The sequence below is a fragment of the Podarcis tiliguerta genome (assembly GCF_965153285.1).
Source record: "Podarcis tiliguerta genome assembly, chromosome: 2".
NCBI classification, from domain to species: domain Eukaryota; kingdom Metazoa; phylum Chordata; class Lepidosauria; order Squamata; family Lacertidae; genus Podarcis; species Podarcis tiliguerta.
Window position 1 is genome coordinate 61,075,518 of NC_139535.1, and position 22,655 is coordinate 61,098,172.

Here is a 22,655-nt window from a genome sequence, read left to right on the forward strand (position 1 = left end):
TCAAACCGCCGACCTTCTGATCGGCAAGTCCTAGGCTCTGTGGCTTAACCCACAGCGCCACCCGCATCCTGCAGTATGTGTAGTTTGCCCCTAAATAGGTGATTGTTTCAGGACCTGACTTGGGCCACCAGCTGAGTTTCCTTGCGCTGGTGCGCTGCCACTCGCAGAGGCTGTAACCGCACAAACCAGGCACGTGCCGCAGTTTTTTCATTTGGCCTCTTTCCCAGAACAAGCTGATGGGAACTCTCCTACTGAGAAGTGTAATCTGAAAGTGCTGCTGTCAAGAGGCTTCTCTCCCCCCCCCCCCCTTCTTGCTCACATATGCAAAGCTGTGTGGTGGCCAGCTACTTCCTTCTCCTCTGAGAGATGTGCAGGCTCACAGGCTTGGGCAGTCAGCCAACAGGATGGCAGAGAACTCCGCTTATATCCAGACAGCACTTCTCAGGAAAGGGGCTGGGAAAAAACCCAAGTGATGAAATGAAACTGACTGGAGCAATCTAGCGAATCCTTCTAGATCACGTGAACCAGTGTAATGTCGGCGGTGGTTTTAGTACCTGCTTTAAATAGCACCCTACCTCTCTGAAAGTTTTACAATCTTTTAATGCAGTGAATGAGAGCTCTCACTTCACCTTCATAAGCGAGGAGCTCTGGAGATCTGACAGATATCTCTGGATTTGGCTATCTGTTCGCTTCTCAAGCCTATCTTCTTAAATAGGAATGCTCTCCCCAGGGAAGTTCGCCTGGCGCCTTCATTATACACCTTTAGGCGCCAGGCAAAAACGTTCCTTTTTAACCAGACTTTGGTTGATTCAATTGACATCCTATGCCCTTTTAAAATGTGGGGTTTTTTTGGGGGGGGGGTTAATCTTGATTATATATATTGTGGTTTTATGTTTTGGTTATTTTTCTGTGAACCACTCTGAGACCTCTGGGTATAGGGCGGTATATAAATTCAATAAATAAATAAATAGATACATGAAAATATTTTGTTAAAACATTAGCCCGCAAACAATCTGCCTTGTTCATTTGTGGTGGTGAGTTGCCTCCATCCTGTCACATCAACCCAGCTTGAAATTGGATCTGGCCAGTGGCAGAACAAAGTATACATTCCTGTCCAAACCAGTGATAACCATGAGGGAGAAAAGGGACTCTTCCTCCAGAGAAATAATTTTAAATAGCTGTTTCTTAGCAAGAATCAGACCCTCTTTCCCTAGCCAGTGACTTCTGTTCCCTAGCCAAGTGCCTCCTCCTCGATCTTGCCCATGACTTTCCTAGGGCTATTATGCAGAGCGAAGGGGGAATCCTAACTCAATTATTTTAAAGCTGTCGCAGAACAAGTCCCTTCGTGCGTTGCTCTTGAGCCAGCATGGGCGAGGCACAAGAAACAGAAGGCTAAAAGAAACAGCTCTTACATAAAAATATGTCCTTTAAAAAAAGATTTGGAGAAGGTGTGGAACAGGCCCAGCATCAGTGCTTGAGGAACTAGGTGGGGCAAACAGCCGTGCATATTTAAGGCACACAATGGGGGTGGTTGTTGTAATGTCAACAGCTTGGCTTGCTGTTAGTTGCCTGTAGTAACTGCTTCCCAGGGTTTGCAGTAGATTAAAGAGCCTTTCCCCCAGATAAGTTGGCGTTGTGTCAGCCAATGTGGCTCCTGCCACATCTCCAAGCTGGTGTGGTTAGGCGGCTGTGAGCGGTTCTCTGCCATGCTTTGCTGCTGGCAGAAACAGCAGCTGGTGAACTCTGGTACATCACAAAGCTTTATGAATTCTTCTGGCAACCAGTAAAAGTTGTGATGCCCCAAAAGGTGCACCGTCTGCCTTAGGCTGCGCAGTCCTGTGCCACTTGTGATGCTATTACATTGAATCTATAATGCTTAATCTGAGCATAAATTGTGTTATGAATGTCCATTGGACGTTCTCAGGATCTGACTGCCCCCAGGTAAAAGGTATCCCAGGTTTTGTGAGCAGGAAGCACAAGCAGAAACCAGTGCATACAACCGGAAGAGCTGTGACTGCAAAAATGGCATCAAGCTTGTCGTGCAATATGGTATTACTGAAATGAATTCATGGGGAGGTGTAGAAGCAATTGATGGGAAGTATAGAAACTTTAGAGAACTTAAGGGGGAAGCATCTAGACCTTGAGCAGGCTGGGAGATTGATTCACAAGCAATTTCTACTACAGTCAAACCTCGGTTCCTGAATGGCTCTGTTTTTTAACGTTTCGGCTCCCGAACACCGAAAACCCGGAAGTAAATGCTCTGGTTTTTGACACGGCTTTTGCTTAAGAGCAGGAAGCTCTTGCAGCCAATCGGAAGCTGCGTCTCGGTTGTCGAACGTTTCGGAAGTCAAACCGGGCTTCTGGAACGGATTATGTTCAACAACCAAGGTTTGACAGTACTGCTACTGCTCCCAAATGAGACTGAAGCTTTAATATTAACCAGGATTACTACAAGTAGCATCTGAAACATTTTCCTAGATATTTGGGATAGCTGTTGCCATCAGAGTAAGATAGTGCAAGGTCTTTTGCTTCTTGAAAAAGGCTTTTGCCAGTACACCCAATGGGCAGGGACGACTGGCCGTGGCGTAGTCAGAGAGCTGTAGTCCAGCAACACCTGCAGGGCTCTGGTTTTCCCCATCCCTGCTATGGGAGAACTGGTTGGAACCTGCCCAGAGTACAGTTGTCTTCCTTGATGTAACTTCTATTGAGCTAGAAACAGATGAGGCAATAAAGATCTGGCACCAAAGACACACTATGATTCCTGTGTGTATTTCCCTTATGAGTCAGCAGCAACAGAGATGGACAAAGTCTCTTGCAAGACTGGGGTTTTTCATTTTGTGGACCAAGTTCATAGGGGCATGTTCACGGAGAGGCGGAGAGGATGAGTCAGCTCATGAGTCCTGGGTGAAAGCTGCTCTTTCCCTGCCTTTTACCTTCAAGGATTCCTTTCTGATGGGCTGCCTGCAAGGTGACTCTTTGAGCTGGCATGCAGCCTGATCTGGCCATGCTTGCTACATCTACGCAGGGTGACATCCCTTTCCTGACCTGGATTGCTTGGCTGTGAATGGTGGCTTTCGTCTCCAAGGCAACCGAGTAACTAATCAGCCATAACAACCCAGACCAGGTTAGTGCTCCACTATGCCTGGCTCAACCACGTCAGGGAGGAGGGTGTGGCTCTGCGGCTGCCTGTCAAGGGCAGGTGTGCCATAAACCCAGGGCCTCGTATAAAGTGGGTGCATTTCAGCTGTAGAGCTTCTGACAGAGGGACTCATGTGCCGCCAGCACTTTGGAATCGAACCCATTGGAACTGAACAGCAAGAGGTAGGAGTGAGAGAGGTGGGGAAAGGGGGAGTGAAGTTCAGGTGGAAGTGGTGGTCCAAGTTGCAGGAGTGTTTTTTTTTTCATTAGCAATGTAGAAATTACAGAGAATGGAATGAATAGAGTCCTTATTCAGAGGCATTTGCTAGAGAGTAAAGAGGTGTGCTCAGCTTTTTGTTGTTATTCATTGGTTGTCAAGTTTTTGCCTGTGCTTGTGGAAGGGCCAGAGCATCTGCTTTGCATGCAGAAGTTTCAACCCCTGGCATCTCTGGGTAGGACTGGAAGAGAACCCTGCCTGAAATCCTCAGTCGGTCTGTGAGGGCAAAGCTCAAGTAAAGGAACCAATGATTTGACTTGGTATAAGGCAGGTCTGATGAGCTGGTTCCTAGGAGTGTCTCCCATTTCCAGACTCCTTGTGGGAGACAGAACATTTCTGAATGCCAGTTGCTGGAATCCTTAAGAGGGGAGAGTACTCTTTTGCTCAGCCTTCCCACGGGCATCTGGTTGGCTACTGTGAGAACAGGATGCTGGACTAGATGGGCCATTGGCTTGATTCAGCCTATTCTTATGTAAGCTACTACACTGTCTTCCCAGAAAGCCATGTGCCATAATTCCAAGTATACAGACCAAAGACATGCTGCCTTGCTCAGTGGTGAAGGAAAGACACCAAGTAAATCATCAGAGACACTTTATTTATCATTCATTCATTCATTTATTCATTCATTCGTCCTTCGTATATTTAGTATGGAAAATGAGCTCTGAAACTGAGTGCTGGGGAGCCCAGCCACAAATCAAGCCCAGAAGATATGCCGGAATCTTCCGTCCTTAAAGTGTGTGGCATGGCCGGGGGGGGGGGGCAGACACCCACCCAAATCTGTAGATTTCTGCTCCAGATTTCCAGCATCCCTGGAGTTCTCCTACATTACATGCTGGCTGTTTTCTGTGTTGAAGTGTCAAAGGAATTTTTCAGCACTCTCAAAACGGCTGTCAGGAACTTGGTCCAAGTTGGTTTAAAGCCCTTTAGATGTTAAATGAGTTGCAATTGGAAAAAACTGAGAGGGGATTATTTTTAGGCACTACTTTTAGGTGACATTAGGAGCTTGGAAGCAAACTAGTTCTGGCAATCCTTTTTTTTTTTTTTTTACTGGCAAGGTTAGCTTAAAACATTTAGCAGTCTGAGGTGAAGGAAAAATGGCACATACACAACTGGACTAGCAGTTGAATTTTTCTTCAGTGCCAGCAATGAGGGGGTGTCTTACTCTGCGCCTGAGGGTAGCAGGTACTAAACTATTAAGTGGAGTGGGACAGGCCATGTGAGACACACAGCTCTGTCCTTCAAAGAGAAGAACAGCCAGGGGGTCATCCACTTCTGTTCTTAGCATGTGCCTCCTGAGGCAGTAATCTTACTTTGCCTTAATAGGAGGGCAGGCTCCATTTGCTGCTTACAGCTAAGGTGCATTCAGGTGGAATTTTCAGCAATAATAGAAACAGGGCAAAGGTGAAAGGGGCATGGGTAATGCAATGAGTTCTTCTGGAGGTGCAGAATACCACAGACAAAGGCAAGTCCCTTAAAGACACTGGATCTCTCTAGAATCATCTCTCATACAGGGCCTCAAGGACTAAACACTGGCCTTGGTGTTTTAGCCCAACTTAGGTTCCCTTTGAGGAATTGGAGTTGGACATTAAATTATGCTTAGAACATTTAGACCATAAAATGAGAGCAGTTTTGTACTGTTCACACTCCTGGTCAACCCACCTTAAAAAAGAGAGAGGAATTTATTATTATTTTTTAAGTGGAAGAGCTGCAGGCAACGGCAACCGAAAGGACCAAGGGATTGGAGAAGCTGAAGTGTTTGGGGAAGGGCTGTGGCTCAGTGGCAAAGCATTTGGCTTCCATGCAAAAAGTCCCAGGTTCATTCCTGGCATCTCCCAAGTAGGGTTGACAAAGACTCCTGCCTGAAGTCATGGAGAGCCACAGCCAGGGGGCTGACTTGGTAAAAGGCAGCTTTCTATGTATTTGTTTTAGAAAAAAACACCACTCAAGGTTGCCAGGGCAGGTGAGTGGGACTGTGAGAAGGGGAAGTCCCCCTCTTCCCTCCTATGCCATCTTGTTCGCCCCCACCCTGCCATTGAAGCATGGGGGCAAAGTGCAGCTTCAGGGTGAGATTTTCAGAGGGGAAATACCTTGTCCAGGAGAAGCAAACCGTGCCCGCCCCCCAATCACGGGGACTCTATCCAGCGTGCTTACTTTGTAGCTGATATTTCTTTAAATAAGTCCAGAGTAACTCATCCTGAGACAAAAGTGTCGCCCACTCTAGGCCTCGGATGAAGGAAGGAAAAGGTGGCAAGCTGCTTCTCTGAGCCTGCCTAAACTTAGCCCTTATTTGCCCTCCTCCCAGATTACAATGTTTCTGCGCCTCCGTGTCTTTTGCAGGACATTGAGCCACTTCAGAAAGAGGACGGCAACCTGATGCTGCACCTCCAGCGCTTGGAGAACACGCTGAGTCTCTTTGCTGAGGAGTCGGACAAAACGCAGCTCTTTGCCCACCTGGGGCGCATGGCTCTGGAGTTCAACCGGCTGGCCTCCAAGGTGCACAAGAACGAGCAGAGAACATCCATCCTTCAGGTTCGAAGGCTGCTGGTAGATGTGCATAGTTCATTTTGCTTTTCGGTTTTCATGAGCAACTGTCTTGGCTTCCTCTCTTCTCTCTCCCCACCCCCCACCCCTGATCCCAGTGAGTGGCCAAAACACATGTGCAATGTGATGCACTTACCCACAACACTTTCCTCCCACAAAAATAATTTTTATTTCTGACAGTAAGAGCTGTTTGACTCCCTTGGAAGATTCATTGGAGGTTTTAAAGCAGAGGTTGAATGGCCATCTCTCAGGGATTCTTTAGCTATGATTCCGGCATTGCAGGGGGTTGGACTAGATGACCCACGCGGTCCCTTCCAACTCTACAATTCTATGATTCTATTCCATAGTGTACGGCTCCTGGTGCAATACAGGGCACCAGACATGTCCACGCCTTCCACCCATGACACCCATCCATTACAACAAATGTGCAACTCAGTACAAGTAAGCTCAACATACATTGCAGATAAATAATAATAATAATAATAATAATAATAATAATAATGGAGTGGTGCCTCGCAAGACGAAAAGAATCCGTTCCGTGAGTCTCTTCGTCTAGCGGTTTGTTCGTCTTGCGAAGCAAGCCCATTACCGGATTAGCGGTTTAGCGGCTATTAGCAGCTATTAAAGGTTTAAGGGATTAGCGGATTAGCTGCTAAAAGGCTATTAGCAGCTTAGTGCCTTAGAAAAGGGGTGGGGAGCGGGGGGGGGAAAAACCCCAGGAATCGCAAGACATTTTCGTCTTGCGAAGCAAGCCCATAGAGAAATTCGTCCTGCGAAGCACCTCCAAAATGGAAAACCCTTTCGTCTAGCGGGTTTTCCGTCTTGCGAGGCATTCGTCTTGCGGGGCACCACTGTAATAATAATAATAATAATTTTATTATTTATACCCTGCCCGTCTGGCTGGGTTTCCCCAACATATAAAAGCAAAACAGGAGATCAGGATACAAGTAAGCAGAAGAAAGAACCTAAGATCAGCTATTGAACCAACCAAGAAATATTACAAGCCACATAGCTGTTTTGGCCCTGTGATTTTATCACATTTTAATTTCTCCTTCCAGGGCTATTTCTTTGCCTTCCTTTTCACTCACTCCCCCCTCTAAAAACAACAACATGTGGCCAGTATTTTCACTCCCATGTGATGGATGTTGAACCACGCCTGGGAAATAGCAGTGTGTTTGCAGCTGAGCTGAGTCTTTAACTGGGAACTTCAAGATCACAGTTCCACCTTTAACCACTACTGTACTGATAGCAGCAATTAAGCCCCGTTGAATATGTGTGTTTCCAGTCACGTTGCCACCAGGCTTTGCTTTCAAGTACTCTCTAAAGCCACCCATGCTCTGGCACACTGTTGGCCTCATAAAGGTTCCTGACCACCGTTCGCAATGTTGTCGATGGGGAAAGCACTGGCATTTTTGAATGAAGCTTCACTTTAGTTTTTCTTCCGTCAACTCTTCTTCCCTTTCCAGCTAGGAAGGGAAACTTTGAGGATATGACACACCCTTAGTAAGGCATCAGACACCCCCCACAACCTTTCAGGTCATAAACTCACCACTAAAAGACTTTTCCCTGGGGCAAGCCATTGTGCAATTGACCATTTAAAGGGTGATTTATACTTTGTTTCAGTAAATTAAACGAGGGAAGTCCTCAAGAGGAAGGAGAATTGCATTATTTATTCCTTTTTATTCCCTGGCAGTGATGCCCAGAAGTGCGTCCTGTGGGCCAAACTGAACAGGATGTTATTCCGTGTCATTTGGCATTGCGCAGTTTGCAAAACACCATGACAAATAACCAGCATGCTGGGGGGGGGGGGGGGCTGTCAGATGGGGATCTGGAGGACTTTAACCCTTTTGTCCCAGTCAGTCCCAAAGAGGTGCAAATACAGGCTGCCTCTAATCCTGACTAAAGTGGCTGATATTCTTTCAACCTACCGTTTGCGACTTTCACCCCATTGCAAATAGCAGGTGTGGAGGGCAGGGCAACAGGAGCTGCCTCTGATCAGAACCGTGATGGGGCAGAACCGTGATGCTCCCCCATGATCCCAATCCATCTCCCCACACCTGTAGCAACTATTAGTCCCCCCCCCCAAAAAAAAGTCATGCAAGGTCCACATGAATAATATCCTGTTTACTTTGGCCCTGCAGTTTTAATAGGCAGATATAATTCCTGCTTTCTTATTCCCATCTTTCCTCAACATTAGAGAGAACCAGAATTGTTACAGTGTCATACTAAGGCTATGTAAGTGCAAATGAACCTCACTGGATGAGCTTGAACCAGGGGCCATCTCTCAACCTAACCTGGCTCCCAGGGTTGTTGTGAGGATAAAATGGTGGGGGAGACCCAGTCTATGTCCTGAGTTCCTTGAAGGAAAGGTGGGATATAAATAGCAAGGAAGACGGGGTGGAATATAGCTTTGGCATTCCTGTCAACATCTGAGGAAAGGGTTCATGGGATTGGGGACTAGGAAATTCAAATTTCAGCATCGACAGCTAGCTAAGAGCAGGTGGCCAATTTCCAGGAGCTGTTTATGACCAAGAAAATGGCCCTTGGCTAATATGATATAACTCTTTCCACTGCTGATGCTTCTCATACCCCTCTCCCATTTCTTTTATACAGGCCTTGTGTGAGGAGCTGCGGAACGAGAATGAGGAGCTGAGGGCAAAGTTGGAGAAGGAACTAGAGCAAAGGAACCAGGTTTCAGAGAAGCTGAGGTGAGGGCATGTCAGGTGGGAAAGGAGAATGCAGTCATGCTGGGCAGAGCAGTGATCTAGGCGTTTTCATTGTGTGTCTGTGTGTGATGACTCTGAAGTTAATATTGGAAACCTGAAGCTGGTGGAAACCGGCCCCCGCCCCTTGCCCTGCTCTGCTCCTAGGGAGATTTCTTAAGACCCATCACACTGTACAGCCACCCTGAGCAAGCATTAAAGAGCCCAGAAGAAACTTGGATTTGAGAGATGAGTGCAGTTATGGTAGAGAACACTGGTGCTTAGAAAGTTCATTTTAGAAAAGGAATTAATTCTAGTTCATCCCTTGCAAAAAAAAAAAAAAAAGAACTAATTCCATTCCAGTTCATTTCACGGTTCGCTTGTGATGGTGCTTGGCATATATTTTTCAGCCTTCAGAATTTTGCAAGCTGTCCTGCTAAAGTAAAAAATACACTGCAAGAACATCAGAACATGCAAGCATTTTATTTTTCCCAACAGTTCTGATCTTTAAGCTTTAAACAGCAGCATCACTTTTCAGATAGGTAAAAATGGCAAATGCAGTGGCCACAATTACGGAGTTATGTGCAATGAAACACATGCGCGCACACATATATAATTAAAATGATTTTTAAATCTCCCAAATTTCACTGCAAAGGAAATTTAATTCATGTTCAGTTGACCCAAAACTACTTTCAGGTGTAATTCGGATATTTATTTTTTTAAAAAATAATTTGGTGAATTAGTTAATCTGAATAGTTCATTCCAAGCACTGGGAGTCCAACCCACCTTGCAGTAAGGAACAGAAGGAGTGGAGCCACTCCCTGAAAAGTAACAATAATGGTGGGAAATCCCAGAGAAGGATAAGGGGAATTTCCTTGCATTGGGTAGCACAGGGTGAGCCTTGGAAAAGAGACCCTAATACCAGTGCTGGCCCACCTTGGTGTTGCCCTTTCCCCCCAATAAGTAATCCCCCAAAACTCTGCAAGTGTTTGTCTAAGCAAGCCCCATCCTCAAGTTGCCATGTAGTGCAACCGTCTGAAGTTCATTTTACGGAATGTACTTAGAAGTATTTACATGACAGATTCCCGATAAAGTCTGGTTCTCTATTTGCACAGAGGCCTCTAAGTGCCTTCAGTCAAACCTGCATAGCAGCCTCCTTCAAGCCATGAAGTTTTAAAAGGAGCAAGTGGACTTGGAAACATGGATGCAGCAGGGTTTGCATGCATGCCCCTGCCCCTCCACACACTTCGAACACCCCTGGGCTCAGGCAAACACCTTTCCCTAGCCTGAAGATCATGAAGTCCTTTGGCCTTCTAAGACCCAACCAGCAGTTCCCTAGAGACAGCAGACACTGGTGTCCTGATTGCTTTGGCTGGGGAAGACCCAAGCTTCTCTGAATAGCTGGGCTTTCACCTTCTTGATATTTCCAGTCAAAAGACCTTTTAAAAAGTTGTCCCTTGGTCTTCCTAGATGAGATGCTGCCCTCTAGAGGCCCTGCCTGATTGTGACTTCCATGCGCTCTCTGAGCTGTTCTCCATTGTGGTCTATAAGGGCAGAGCTGGCCCTCAGGAAAGAAATCTTGTCCTGAAGTCTTGTACTGCGTCACATTCTGTTGCTGAGGGGGTGCAAGCTTTAGAATGTAAAAGACTTTGACGCCAGGAAAACCTCCCCGTAAAATCTAGCCACCATACCAAGCAAAAATTCAGAACAAACATAGAAGTCTTGCATTTCAAACTTCAGGGGCAATTGTCCTCTTTTTAATTTACTTGCAGATCTTAGTAAAGAAGAATCTTTACCAGGTACCATGGGGATGTAGACACTGTATTGATTTGAACACTGCCATTGTTAACATAAAAGTGAACTAAGAGACTCATTTTTTTCCCTTCATAGGTTATGTTACTTTAGAATAATGAGATCCTCATTGGCACTGAAAGACCCTTAACTGGTGGTATGTAGCCAGGGAGGGCATCCTTAGCAGGATCTGCCTCGCAAGCCAAACAGGACAGGTGGCTGGGGCTGCCCACCTGTCAATCACATGCCATCCTTATGACATCACATGGTTGACAAGTTGGCCTGGCCTTGTGCTCTGATCTCAGAGGTTTAAAAGGGAAGTGGGTGGAGACAGAAAGCCCTTTCGAAGCCTTATCTTTCCCTTTAAGATAGGAACCTAGAGTTTTTAAGGCAGGCCTATCATAAGTAACACTGAGCCACTTGTCTCAGGTGGCAGAGGGGCAGCCAAGCAAGCAGCCCCCTGCACATACTCCCGCCAGTGTGCCAGAACAAGTGAGACACTCCCATGCCATTTGAGGTTCAGTTGCTGGCAGCTGCATGGCTGGGCACTGTGGCGAACCTTTTCAAGACTTGGGAGCAGCTTCACCATGGCGTTTACAGTAAGTGGCAGCCCTGGCACACACCATGGGGCAGAGGGGCTCTGCCATGCCTCAGCTGGCAAAATGTCTTTGGTCAGCTCCAGCCAGAAGAATGATTTCTCTTCCCTGGTGCTCATCTTGCTAATATTATTCCTTCCCAATGTAGGTGTGAGAATCTGGAGCTCAGGAAGATGGTGATGATGGGCAGCAAAGAAGGAGTCAAGGCAGAAGGCGTAGAATGTGCTGGACAGCAACAGGTGGGAGGCTTTTCCCTTTGAAACAGAGATGGAGAACCTGAGGCCCTCCAGAAGTTGTTGGACTGCACCTACCATCATCCCTGACCCTTGGCATTTTGCTTGGGGATGAGGAGTACTGGAGTACAACCACATCTGGAGATTCCCCAGCTGTGTTTTAAAACCAGATAGTCTGTTCATCTTGGCCCGCTACCCTGGGCCTGATCTTGCAGGGTAACTGTTCAAGAGCGCAGAACTGGAGTGGAGTGGCTGTTGGACTTCCTGCTCCAGCCTCTTCCCCACCCCCACTCCCCACCCCCACATGCATGCATGCATGCATTAAGCATGACAGTAAAACCACCCTGGTTGTTAAATAGTGATTGCTCTTATTTGCCTTTCCAATGTATATTGGATCGTGGTTGTTGTGGGAGAAAATAGGCCTTACTGTCCAGTTCTTTGGATGCTGGCTTTGGGAAGGAGAAGCTCTTGAATTGTGAGCTGCTTGCTATGATCGGCTTAGCCTCTTCTCATGATCTTTTTGTGTGCCATCATTTCAGAAGGGGGCCGCAGAGGAGAAAGCCACAGGGAAAAGCATGTTGGGGGCAAGTGAGAAGAAAGTGAAGATCCTCGAGCACCAACGCAACGAGGTAAGCAGGACTCCTGCCCCAAGTGACCTAAGGCCAGAGGAGAGCTCCACACATTTATTATTTTAAATGTTACATCTCCTGCCCCTTAAATGCACAGTTTCCTGAGGCAACTCACAACTGTAACGAGTCACAATACTGCCCCGGCAAGCGGAGAACCCACAAACCACAAGGCAGGGCAGTGTCGGATCACGTTGAAAGTGTCAGAGCAAAGAGCAGTGCTTTCATTCCCACCCCTCACCCCCGAGAGGTGAGCATCAAGGAAGCCTGGGAAATGAACCAGGGAAGAGCCACAGAGGTGGATCATCTTGCAGGGTTCAAGCCCTGGCATCTCTAGGTAGGGCAAGGAGAGACCCCTGTCTGAAAGCATGGCGGACCAGTCATTGTAGACCAGGCATAGGCAAACTTGGCCCTCCAGATGTTTTGGGACTACAACGCATCCCTAGCTAACAGGACCAGTGGTCAGGGATGATGGGAGTTGTAGTCCCAAAACAGCTGGAGGGCCGAGTTTGCCTATGTCTGGTGTAGACTATACTGGACTCCGTGAACCATTGGTCTGGCTTCCTACATTCTGCCACAACCCAAAAGGCCCTGTTACCAGTTACTTGCCTCACTTGAGAAGATAGGGATAGCCTGATGAGGACCTCTGAAGACGGTCTTAAATGTCAGGCTGATTCTTGTGGGGACTAGACAGTGCCTCCCATATCTCCAGGAACCTGACATCTGCCCCCCCCCCCCTTTCCTTGGAAACATCGAGATCTGATTCATACCCTCGACATATTGAGTGAGCTGCTGCTCCATGATGTTGTCATGTGGTCTAAACTGTGATCCCACAATGGTAGCCTGCATTAGCAGCAGGGTCAGGTGCCTTTTTCTGTTCAGCCCAGGATTGTCTGCTGACAATGGCTCTCTGGGGTCTCCTGCTGAGATCTTCCCTTTTAACATCGCATCACCTTTTTTAACTGGAGATGCCAGGTGGGATGGAGCTGCAACAGTAGCATCCAGGCAGCAGCATCGCTGCCATGTGTCCAAAAGAGGTGGCAAGGTCGGGGCTGCATTGGTGCAGCAGTGGAGCCAGTCCAGTGCCGCTGCTGCTCAACTCCAAATCTACCACTGTCACTCCACTCCTCCTGCCTCCGATCAGCAGCAGCAGGTCTGCTGCTAGGCATTTATTGTTGCAGAAAAGCTGCTCCTGCTGTTCAAGAGAGGCCCAAGGTCAACCAGCTTTGAGTGCTATCAGGTTTGGCAATCTATGCAGAGCCTGAAGGAGGCTATTCCTGTAAGAGAGTTGCTGGACAGACTAGAAAGCGCTGGCAATATAGTGCTTTGGCTACATCAGTAGGGAATTGAGATTCTGTCCTATGATAACTCTGTGCCTTTCCTTCTAGCTGCTGGAGGTAAATAAGCAGTGGGATCATCATTTCCGGTCCATGAAGCAGCAGTACGAGCAGAAGGTAATAGCAGGGTACCAAATGCCTTGCACAAATCAAATTTTATAGGTGATAGTTATTTCACATAATACGACACCCAGAGAACTTTGCGTTTCTCTCATATGCCTTGTCGGAGAGGAAGAATGTAAACAGGCATGTTGCTAGAAGGAAAGCTGGGTCTCTCTATGGCACTGACATCTTCTCTCTGGCTTTAATGCTTTTTATGATAAATGTTTGTCTTCCATCTTACTGGCCTGCATCAATGCACCAAACTCAACATACTGTTGACAGTCAGCCAGAACAAGCAGATTGTTGTTGTCTGCCATCTCTTAATCTCATTACTTCGGTTAGCTTGGCTTGTGCTATATGCCAGATTTTATTTACCCATTCCTTACGCGTTGTGATCCTAGAACTTTTCCCATTTTTAGCTATAACAAGCTGAGAAGCTGTTAATAAACCAGAGATCATTACCTATTGAGTGGGCATGTTTTCATGATAGATTTCCAGTTGAACTGGTTTTAATTCCAATAAAAATTCATAACCGGTTGTCCTCTCAATATTTCTTTTAATTTGACTTCAAAACATTGGAATACCAGGGCAAGGCCTCTAGGGTGTGTGTGTGTGTGTGTGTGTGTGTGTTTTGTCTGAGATGTCCCATTTTATTAGCATTTTTATTCTCATTTCTCTATAGTATTCTCATAGAGTCAGACAAGAGATACTGCATATTTTTAAATGTTTGCAGTATTTCTAGCTCTGTTCTGTGGTTTGTTTCATGTTTCATGTCATCTTCCCCTCCTGGCAGATAACAGATCTACGACAGAAGCTTGCCGACTCCCAGAAAGCCCTGGGGGAGCTGGAGGCAGAACGAGAGCAGAAGCAGAGGGATTTTGACCGTAAGCTCCTGCTGGCTAAATCCAAGATTGAAGAGGAGGAGGTGAGTCTGATAAGAGGTCCGACACTCCCTGGAAATGCATCAGCACCCACCGTGGCCAATAGTCAGGGATGATGGGAGTTGTAGTCCCACTCACAAGTTCCGCATCCCTGTTATAAAAGATGAGACCAACGATACTGAGCATGGGATACCGAGCCTGTCTAGTGTGAAGGTAGATGAGCTAGATAGTATATTTGACCAGAGAGGATAGGACATGGGTTAGAGGGATGGACAGGCAGTTGAATTATGGCAAAGCTATAGCCACTTGCATTTGTTGAGATTTCAGCAGGCTACCCAGTTATAGACAATTAGTCAGTGGCAGCTGTGGGGAACTTTTGGCCCTCCAGATGTTGCTGAACCACAACGCCCATAATCCCTTGGCCGTTGACCATGCTTTCTGGGGCTGATGGGAGTTGTAGTACAGCAACACCTGGTCTGTGACAGTATGTTCTCAAGAAGGTAAAGGAATCTGCAAGGCAGGAGCCTGAAATTTATTTTTTAAATCTTCTCCCAATTCTCATTCATTTCATTTCCAGTTTTTCTACTTCTGGTTTTGAGGCAGGGAGGGAGGGTGGTAGAATGAGGATCTGTGGTCCTAAGGTATACAGCTGTCTTGACTTTTATGACTTTGTCTTTCTCAGGCAGAAAAGGAGAGACTTGCCGGTGAGGTGAAAGACCTAAAACAGAGGGTGAAGTTCCTTCAGGATCAGTTGGCTCCAGTCACCAGGCAAAGGGAGTACCAGGAGAAGGAGATTTTACGGCTTAATAAGGTGGGTAATATACTTCTGCTTCTCTGTAGCCATGCCAGTTTTTCCTACCCCAGGTTATGAGCTTTCCTGGACAGTAAGATAGCCTTAAATCTCTTACAATATCTGCAAACATATTGTTTACTGATGCTAAGCTGCTGTGGAGAAAAGACCATTTTAACTGTCCTCTCTGTTCCTGACCCCCCTCAGGCCTTAGAAGAGGCCCTGAATGTTCAAGCCTCTGCTCCTTCCCCTTCGGCCTTCAACAGCCCCATTGAACCTGGAGCATCTGTCCGGCATCAGGAGGTGGTGACCCAGAATGAGCTCCTAAAGCAACAGGTATGGCAGGCTTCCATGAAGCTAGGACTCCCCTTGGTTTGACGCCAAGTTATTTCCAGAAAATACAGTGTCCCTTTTGCCTCCTAAGCTTGTGCCTCCCAGGCTGGGGCAACGCAGTCAGATGGGCAGGGTACGATGTTGTTGTTGTTGTTGTTAACGTCTTTGAAGTTGGGCTCAAAACACGGTTGTGCCCATTGCCTTTTCCTGACATCAGCGTTGGGACACTTGGCGCTTGCCATACATTGGGATTGTATCTCTGTGAACCAAGGACTTCACTGCCTCTTGTTCCCTGCCAGGTGAAGATTTTTGAGGAGGACTTTCAGCGGGAGCGGAGCGACAGAGAAAGGATGAATGAGGAGAAGGAGGAGCTGAAGCAGCAGCTGGAGAAGCTTCAGAAGCAGTTGGTGCTCACCAACAGCCAGGTAGGAACCCGGAAAGCACATTCTGGTTTCAAAAAGGAAGCTGTGCAATGAAGGGGATGGCAATTAGGCCACTCTGAAATCCCAGCCTGCTGACTGATCCAGCTGCCCTGTGCTTTCCAAAATCCAAAAGACTGCTACATACCCTTTCTATCCACCATTAGTTTCATCTCCCATGTTCCCTCCCCCCACATCAGTGTCCAATTTAGGCACTTCCACTTCTATCCCCCCCCCCGTCTTTATCAGCCTGCTTCCCGTTGCCTTCTCCTAGGCCTAGCCATGATCTTCAGGGGATCCCTTGCTATATCCTGCATTGCTGCACTAAGACTGCCCCCTTCTCCCAGAGGGTAGCCCGGAGAACAAAGAGGCAAAATCTTACTTAGAAAGCGAAGGCATCTTCTGGAAGTTCTTCAGAATCTGGATGCAGTTCACAAACCACAGTTCAGTCACTTCACTCCTATATCAGGGCTGGGGAACCTGTGGCCCTCCAGGTGTTGCTGAGCCACAGCACCCATCATCCCTACCCATTGGTCATGCTGGCAGGGGCTGATGGGAGTCCAGCAGTGTCATGGAGAGCCACAGGTTCCCCATCCCTGCTCCACAGGTTGCTCACATCTGCTGCCTGTTTTATCCTTAAGAGATAATTGTGTCATTTGTTTTGGAGGGAGAGGGGGAAGAGGCATGCCAGTAAGCAAAGACAAGGTGTGTTCAAGTAAGATTGGGTAGTTGCTCCCTCAGCCAGGTGGTTCTTGCTGTCTAGCATGTCCGTCAAAATCTAGTATGGCCTCTTACTTCCCTCAGTCATGTGACCTCACTGGACCTTTGTAAGAGTATGCTGGGGCAACCTCTCCTTATATCCACGCAGAGGCCTAGAGCCAAAGAACTGTGTTATGTGCCGCCTTTTGTGCTCCACGAAGGCACCTAGATTCGGATGGAGCTCAGCTGCTCTAGCAGATTTGAGCACAATGTTTGTATATGGTCTCCTTTGATTTGCCTGGCCTCCTTCCCAGCGTGCAGTTGACAGGGAAGCCTTGAGCTCCTCGCTTACCTGTGGCCTTCTCTCTCCCTGCCAGATGCAGATTTTTAAAGAGGACTATCGTAAAGAGAAGGAAGAGAAGGACAAGTTCAAGAAGCTGCTCAAGCAGCACAAACAGGTACAGAACGCCATGCTAGGAAAAGCACTGTGCTGAAAGATAGGACTGCCCAGGCAATACCAAATTTAGGTCACAGCCAGTTGAACTGAGGGCTAGGTGGACTGTTCAGAGGGGATGGGAGCTGGGGGCACTGTCATACAGTGGTTCTACTCCTTTCTCCTGGGCCGTGTCTAGAAAGTGGTGTTGGGGGATGAGTGTTCAGACCCCTGGGCCCTCACTTGTGGGGTGCCTCAGGGTTCCGTCCTCTCCCCCATGCTTTTTAATATCTATATGAAGTCACTGGAAGAGATCATCGGGGTTTGAGCTGGGTGTTCATCAGTATGCAGACGACACCCAGCTCTACCTCTCTTTTAAATCAGACACACACGGGGGGGGGGGGGGAGGGAGAGAGATCTACCTCTTTAATCCACCCCAGCTGGTAAGGACTGGTTCTGGCCCACAGACTATAGGGCATGATATCCCATTAAACTGACAGTGTCAGAGTTGTCTGTAGATGGCTTTCTGTTTACCTCTCCAGGGAGATCAAATCTGCTTCTACATGTAGGTCCAGATTAGATCTGAGTCATTTTTCTCTTACTACCCACTGCTTTTATTTAAAAGGTAACTCCTTTTTCTCAGCCTACTCTTACTTTTTCCGCCTGGCAACAGTGAGATCGAAATACTGTGAAGGGGGCATGGTGTTCCTTCAGTCAGCCCAGGATGAAATGTCCCTGGATGAAAAGTACAGGATAACCAAAAACAATAATGCCTCCGCCTCCACATGCCCAGATATTCCAGTAGTAAATCATTAGCCTTGTGTATGGCTTATCTGTGTTTGCATCATTTTCAGCCTCCTGCTTTCTCACTTACAGCATTCTGGTGACAGGCTTCAACCAGAGCCGCAGCCAGGACCAGTGGCCCCAGTCTGCCCCATGTACCAGTTCCAGTGCCCCACTCCAGTCCAGCCCCACATGTATCATGGTTACGAGGAGTGGCAGCAGATCCGTTACCCACCAGCGGCAATGCCAAATGAGCGTCCTCCGGTTCAGAACTACCACCGATTCCCTCCTGTGAGTTAACCAGATCAGAAGGCATCAGGGCTGTGGAAAAAAGGCAGCTGGGAACTGGAGGCTATAAGTATAAAGCCACCCATTGCCTCTTTAAACAATAAATGAAGATCAGAGTCTCAGGATTGTCCCAGATTCTGTGCAAAACTCCAGGTGCAAGTGAATCCCCAGAACAAGCAGCTCTGCTTCTCCTATTTTCCAAAATCTGAAATTGTTGGCTTTGCCTACCAGAATCTGTGCTCAAAATTTTGTTGCATGTCCTGATTCTTTCTTTAGTTATAGAATTCATATTAAGTTCTTCCTCTCGAAGGAGCCCAGGGCATGTTCACCCCAGTATGAACGGTTCTGCTTAGCCTATTGCCAGTGCCCCTCCTACTTGCACAGTGGGGCCATTCAGTTTGGAGAAGCAAAGTTTCCATTTTAAAGCACGCATTAGCTGTGCGCCATGTTTATGCTTGTTTGTTTATGTCTTACTCACTTTAGCCAGAATATACCTGGTATCCACCGTGTGTTATTTCACAAAATCAGAACGCGCAAGCGCCAGATGGTGGGAAACAACTCCCCAAGGAATCGGGTAAGAAAGAGGTTCAAACTTCTTTGGTGAAATTCCCGAGAGCTGTTGTGAATGCTGCCTTTCTTTCCTCTCCTCGAAGGGTCTTCTTATCTGCTATGATAACAGTGCAGAAATGTTTGGCTGCTCCACATGGTAGATCATTTCCATTGCAGGGGCGCCTTCATGCCATCACCAGCACCTGACATTGGTAGCTTTGTGGTGACATGCCAATTTGCCACACAAAACTGGGGAGGTTCACTCTGCGGCAGCCACCCTGTGTGCTGTGAGGGCACTGTTTCAAGCTGCCTTCGCCTGCCTATCATAACACACAAACGGGCCCTGAACAAATAGGAGGAAAGGAGGCGGGATCCTTGAAGGTATACATCTTTGTCATGCCTGTAAGGTCTGATGTATGCGATTCACAGAGATCTAACTGGTCTTCAAGTTCACAGAGATCTAACTGGTCTTCAAGTTCATGGAAAACTTACACCTCCGTGTTTCAGGGAGCCAGAGGTGTGTGTCTTTGGGCCTAGCTCTCTCTTCACCGGGTGGGTGGGCAGGCGTGGAGCCCACAACAGTTTGTAACTGCTGATGACCTGCCAAAAACTGGCGGCTCATGCACTAAACCACAGTTTAGTGTGTTGTGCAGATGCGGCTGAAATATACTAAATGTCATCGGCCAGATTTTAAATATCCACCGGGCATTTGGCTATGGAGTTCTCAGCAGTTGCTGTTGGTGAGGATTGGGATGGTGGATTCAGTTCAGCTCAAATCTCTGTGAGCTGAACACCATAGTATATTGTTGATCAAAGACCTGTCTGCCACTTTTTGTAATATTTGTGTGTTTTTGTCTTTCAGACCCTACAGGCCTTGGGTTACCTAAAAACCAAAGGCCCGCCTAACTCTATGGCCATGTGCAAGAGCATAAAAAATGGAGTTGTGATATACGTATGTGAGTCTGCATGTACAGATAAAAGCCTCCTTGTGCTCCTGGACACTATTCACATTTATCTGTGTACGTGGAATACATGTACACTTGGATGCTTGAGCTAACAGCAGCTTTAGCAGGATTTTCTGAAGACGTATGGAAGATACTGCCAAGGAGTGACAGTGGCCCAGTATTATGGGGAAAACCACTGGAAATAACTACTGGGTCTCCCTCTCACTCACTCAGCATTTGGATGAATAACTCTTTCTGACCTCAAGGATTCAACTGCCATGGATCTACTATCAGATTCCAGTGGCAAACACTGGCAGCCCTGTGTCAACAGAACCTATATCTAGCTGATTCCCCCTGTGATGTGACAGCTTTACATTTACGGCATCTGCATTTGGTGGCAGCGGAAACATTCTATGTGCAAAATGACTTTTGCAGAGCAGCTGTTGTGGCCAATGCCTGGACAGGTTACAGACACTGAATTTTTGCAAGGGGGTAGGGAGAAGGAGAAATCCAATCCCTGTATAGTGTATAGGAAGTAAAATATACTTTTCCCATGCTGGATATATATTTTTTAATTTGCATGTCGAGTCCAGTGGTTTAGCCCAAGGAAACATCATGCTTCCACTGAGTTGTGCTGTTCAGCATGGTTAAAACTAGTATTTGTTTGTGTATTGCGCCACATACTCAGTTTATACCTTAACTTACCCTCCTCTTAGTATTGGCAGCTTCCTGCATTGTTTTCCTGAGCCTGAAACTCTGTTCCTGTCTCTTTTCGATCCCACAGTATGAAATCGAACCCATTAGTCTCAATGTAAATGTGGTCTGCAAACAGGCTAGCAGGTGTTGCTGCACAGCTTCTCTCTCTCAACTCTTGAAGACAGCTTGCTGGACTAGATGGACCTCCAGTCTGATCTAGCAAGGCAGTTTTTAAATGATTCCTGATGGACTGGATGTGCTAACGAGAATAGCTAATCTTTGGCTGCAATCCACTTTCCTTGGCGTAAGTCCACTTGAGGCCAGTGGGATTCACTCCAGAATAAGGTTGTGCTATAAATGTGGTAGTTTAGTAAAAAAAAACGAAGAAGAGTTGCACTCCTGGTGCAGGGCAATAGTGACCAGCAAAGGCTTTTGAGGAATATGTGTTGCATAAAATCAAAGTTTAAAAACTCTGCTATAAGTGGTACTGCTGATGTTACCACTGTTTTACATGAGTCGGAAGGAATCACAGCTGTGTGGCCACCGATTGCATGTGTTGTGGTCAGCTGTGTTACTCTTAAAAGAGCATTGATGGCATAATGAAACAGCTTGGATGCAGTTGGGGCTCAGCTTTCTATAGGCATTCTGCACACTGGCTCGATATACGGTTTCTTCCCCAATCTCCTCCTCGCACGGAGGCTGGTTTCTCCAACAAAGCAGCAGCATCCTTGTGGAAGTGGAGAGGCTTCATTTTAAGATGGGAGGGACCTTTGAATGTGAATGAGTGAAAGATGAAATACAGGGAAGTGATGGTTGTTGCTTTTTAAGAGACAAATTAATTATGAGGGTGCACCATACGGTGAATAGGTAGGATGAAAAAGAAAATAAGTGCATATAGAAAGTGGCTGAGGCAGAGTCTGTAAAACCTGCAAAGACTTTGGTCAGTAAGGTTTCCACTGTTCACTGTTGCTCAGCATGATAATCCCTAAGGAAACAAAGGTGCCCTTTATTTTGACATTTCTGTAAAACCTACACTTGTTTCAACCACAGATTGCTTTAAAAAAAAACTGTTTTGAAATGCTGATCCAGCTAACCTAATTGTCATAAACATTTCTTTCAAAGTGTGCTATGCAAGAGGTGGTACAAATGGCTTGTTACATGCTGCTGTAATAACTGGAATACTCCAACGTAGGGGTGTATCAGGGGTTGGCCCTTGCCAAGGGTGCAGGCCCAGGGTGGCACCAAAATCGTGCCCCTCCACTCCGGCGCTCTGCCCATTGGCACGCTCCCTGGGCTGCCACTCCACTGCTTTGGGTGGCTGGACAAGGTGCACAGACTGCTCTGGGCACCTTGGCAGGCCCCCGGTGTGAGCTTGGAGGGAAGAAAGACATGAGTTGCAAGAGGAGCGAAAAGGAAGGAAGCAGAAGAGGAAGCAGTGAGTGGAGGGTGGAAGAAAGGCGGGTAGGCAAACAGAGAGATCAGTGGAGGAGGTGGTGGTAGGGAAGCTGAGCAAAGTGGACTTGACCCTGATGGCCACAAAGGAAGTCAATAGTGGAGCGTGAAAGGCAAACTCTTTGAGTTTCTGGTCCATGGGATCTCCTGGCTTCAGAGGGGCCAATAGAGCTCCTTGCCAGGGGTGCCCGGGAACTTAGGTATGCCTCTGCTCAAATGGTTAATGCCATCAAACTCGGCAGGGAAAACTCTTTCCTTGGGAAGTAACCATAAAGGATGGTCCTTTTTTCTTGTCCTCACAGAGGACAAGAAAAGAATAACAATTTACAAAACGTTACATGGCAAGATCAATGCATACCACCCCAAACATAGATGTTATGGCGGGGGCACTTGTAACCCCCCCTTTTCTTTCTGTCATAGGAAAGAAAGAGGTGAAGGAAATCCTGATTAGAATTTACTGTACACATCACTCTAAATAGTAACACCTAGTATTTTTGCTTGCCGATCTTCCTACTGTATAAATGTTAGAGACATTTTGTTTCAGCAAAATGATATTAATTATATATATTAATTTTATTCTATTCCTAATAAAGTGTGATCCCCCCCACCCCCCCTGTGATCTACAGTCCCTGGAGTGTTATGTCGAAGTGAAATGTGTCTTTGTGCTATCCGGAGCTATTTATTAGATGCCTTTTGAATTGCCATAAATGAAAAGAGGATGAGTGTCAGGGTGTTGGATATTTCCCTTCATCATCTGTAAGAAATAATTCCCTGCACAGCATAGATGGGGAGCCAATAGTCCTCTGGATGTTGGACCCATTAGCACCAAGCAATATGGGCTATGGGATCAGGGATGATGGGAGTTGTAGTTCAGCCACTGGTTAGCTACCCCTGATCCACAGTGCAAAAAGTGAAAGAGAAAATCCAAGTTCTCTCTCTCTCTCTCTCTCTCTCTCTCTCTCTCTCTCTCTGTGTGTGTGTGTGTGTGTGTTGTGTGCTTGTGTATTTTATCTTCTCTTTGAATCTATATTTGCATGAAGTGAAC

At 46.9% G+C, this 22,655-nt stretch overlaps 1 protein-coding gene across 10 annotated transcripts in view; it reads left to right on the forward strand.

Moving 5' to 3' along the window:
- The window catches only part of TNIP1 (TNFAIP3 interacting protein 1), a 52,864-nt gene extending 30,649 nt beyond the window's left edge, over window positions 1–22,215 (forward strand). For 5 of the 10 annotated variants that reach the window (XM_083423054.1, XM_083423052.1, XM_083423053.1 and 2 more), the window contains 13 exons: window positions 5,753–5,944; window positions 8,570–8,664; window positions 11,194–11,284; window positions 11,818–11,907; window positions 13,293–13,358; window positions 14,137–14,268; window positions 14,907–15,035; window positions 15,222–15,350; window positions 15,647–15,772; window positions 16,843–16,923; window positions 17,775–17,972; window positions 18,453–18,543; window positions 19,381–22,215. In XM_083423054.1, the coding sequence (XP_083279180.1) occupies window positions 5,753–5,944; window positions 8,570–8,664; window positions 11,194–11,284; window positions 11,818–11,907; window positions 13,293–13,358; window positions 14,137–14,268; window positions 14,907–15,035; window positions 15,222–15,350; window positions 15,647–15,772; window positions 16,843–16,923; window positions 17,775–17,972; window positions 18,453–18,543; window positions 19,381–19,424 (1,464 nt within the window). In that variant the 3' untranslated portion in view covers window positions 19,425–22,215. Of the gene's footprint in view, window positions 1–5,752; window positions 5,960–8,569; window positions 8,665–11,193; window positions 11,285–11,817; window positions 11,908–13,292; window positions 13,359–14,136; window positions 14,269–14,906; window positions 15,036–15,221; window positions 15,351–15,646; window positions 15,773–16,842; window positions 16,924–17,774; window positions 17,973–18,452; window positions 18,544–19,380 lie in introns of all 10 variants that reach the window. The other 5 variants (XM_083423048.1, XM_083423050.1, XM_083423049.1 and 2 more) reach the window with 1 other exon arrangement.
- The last annotated feature ends 440 nt before the right edge of the window (window positions 22,216–22,655 follow it).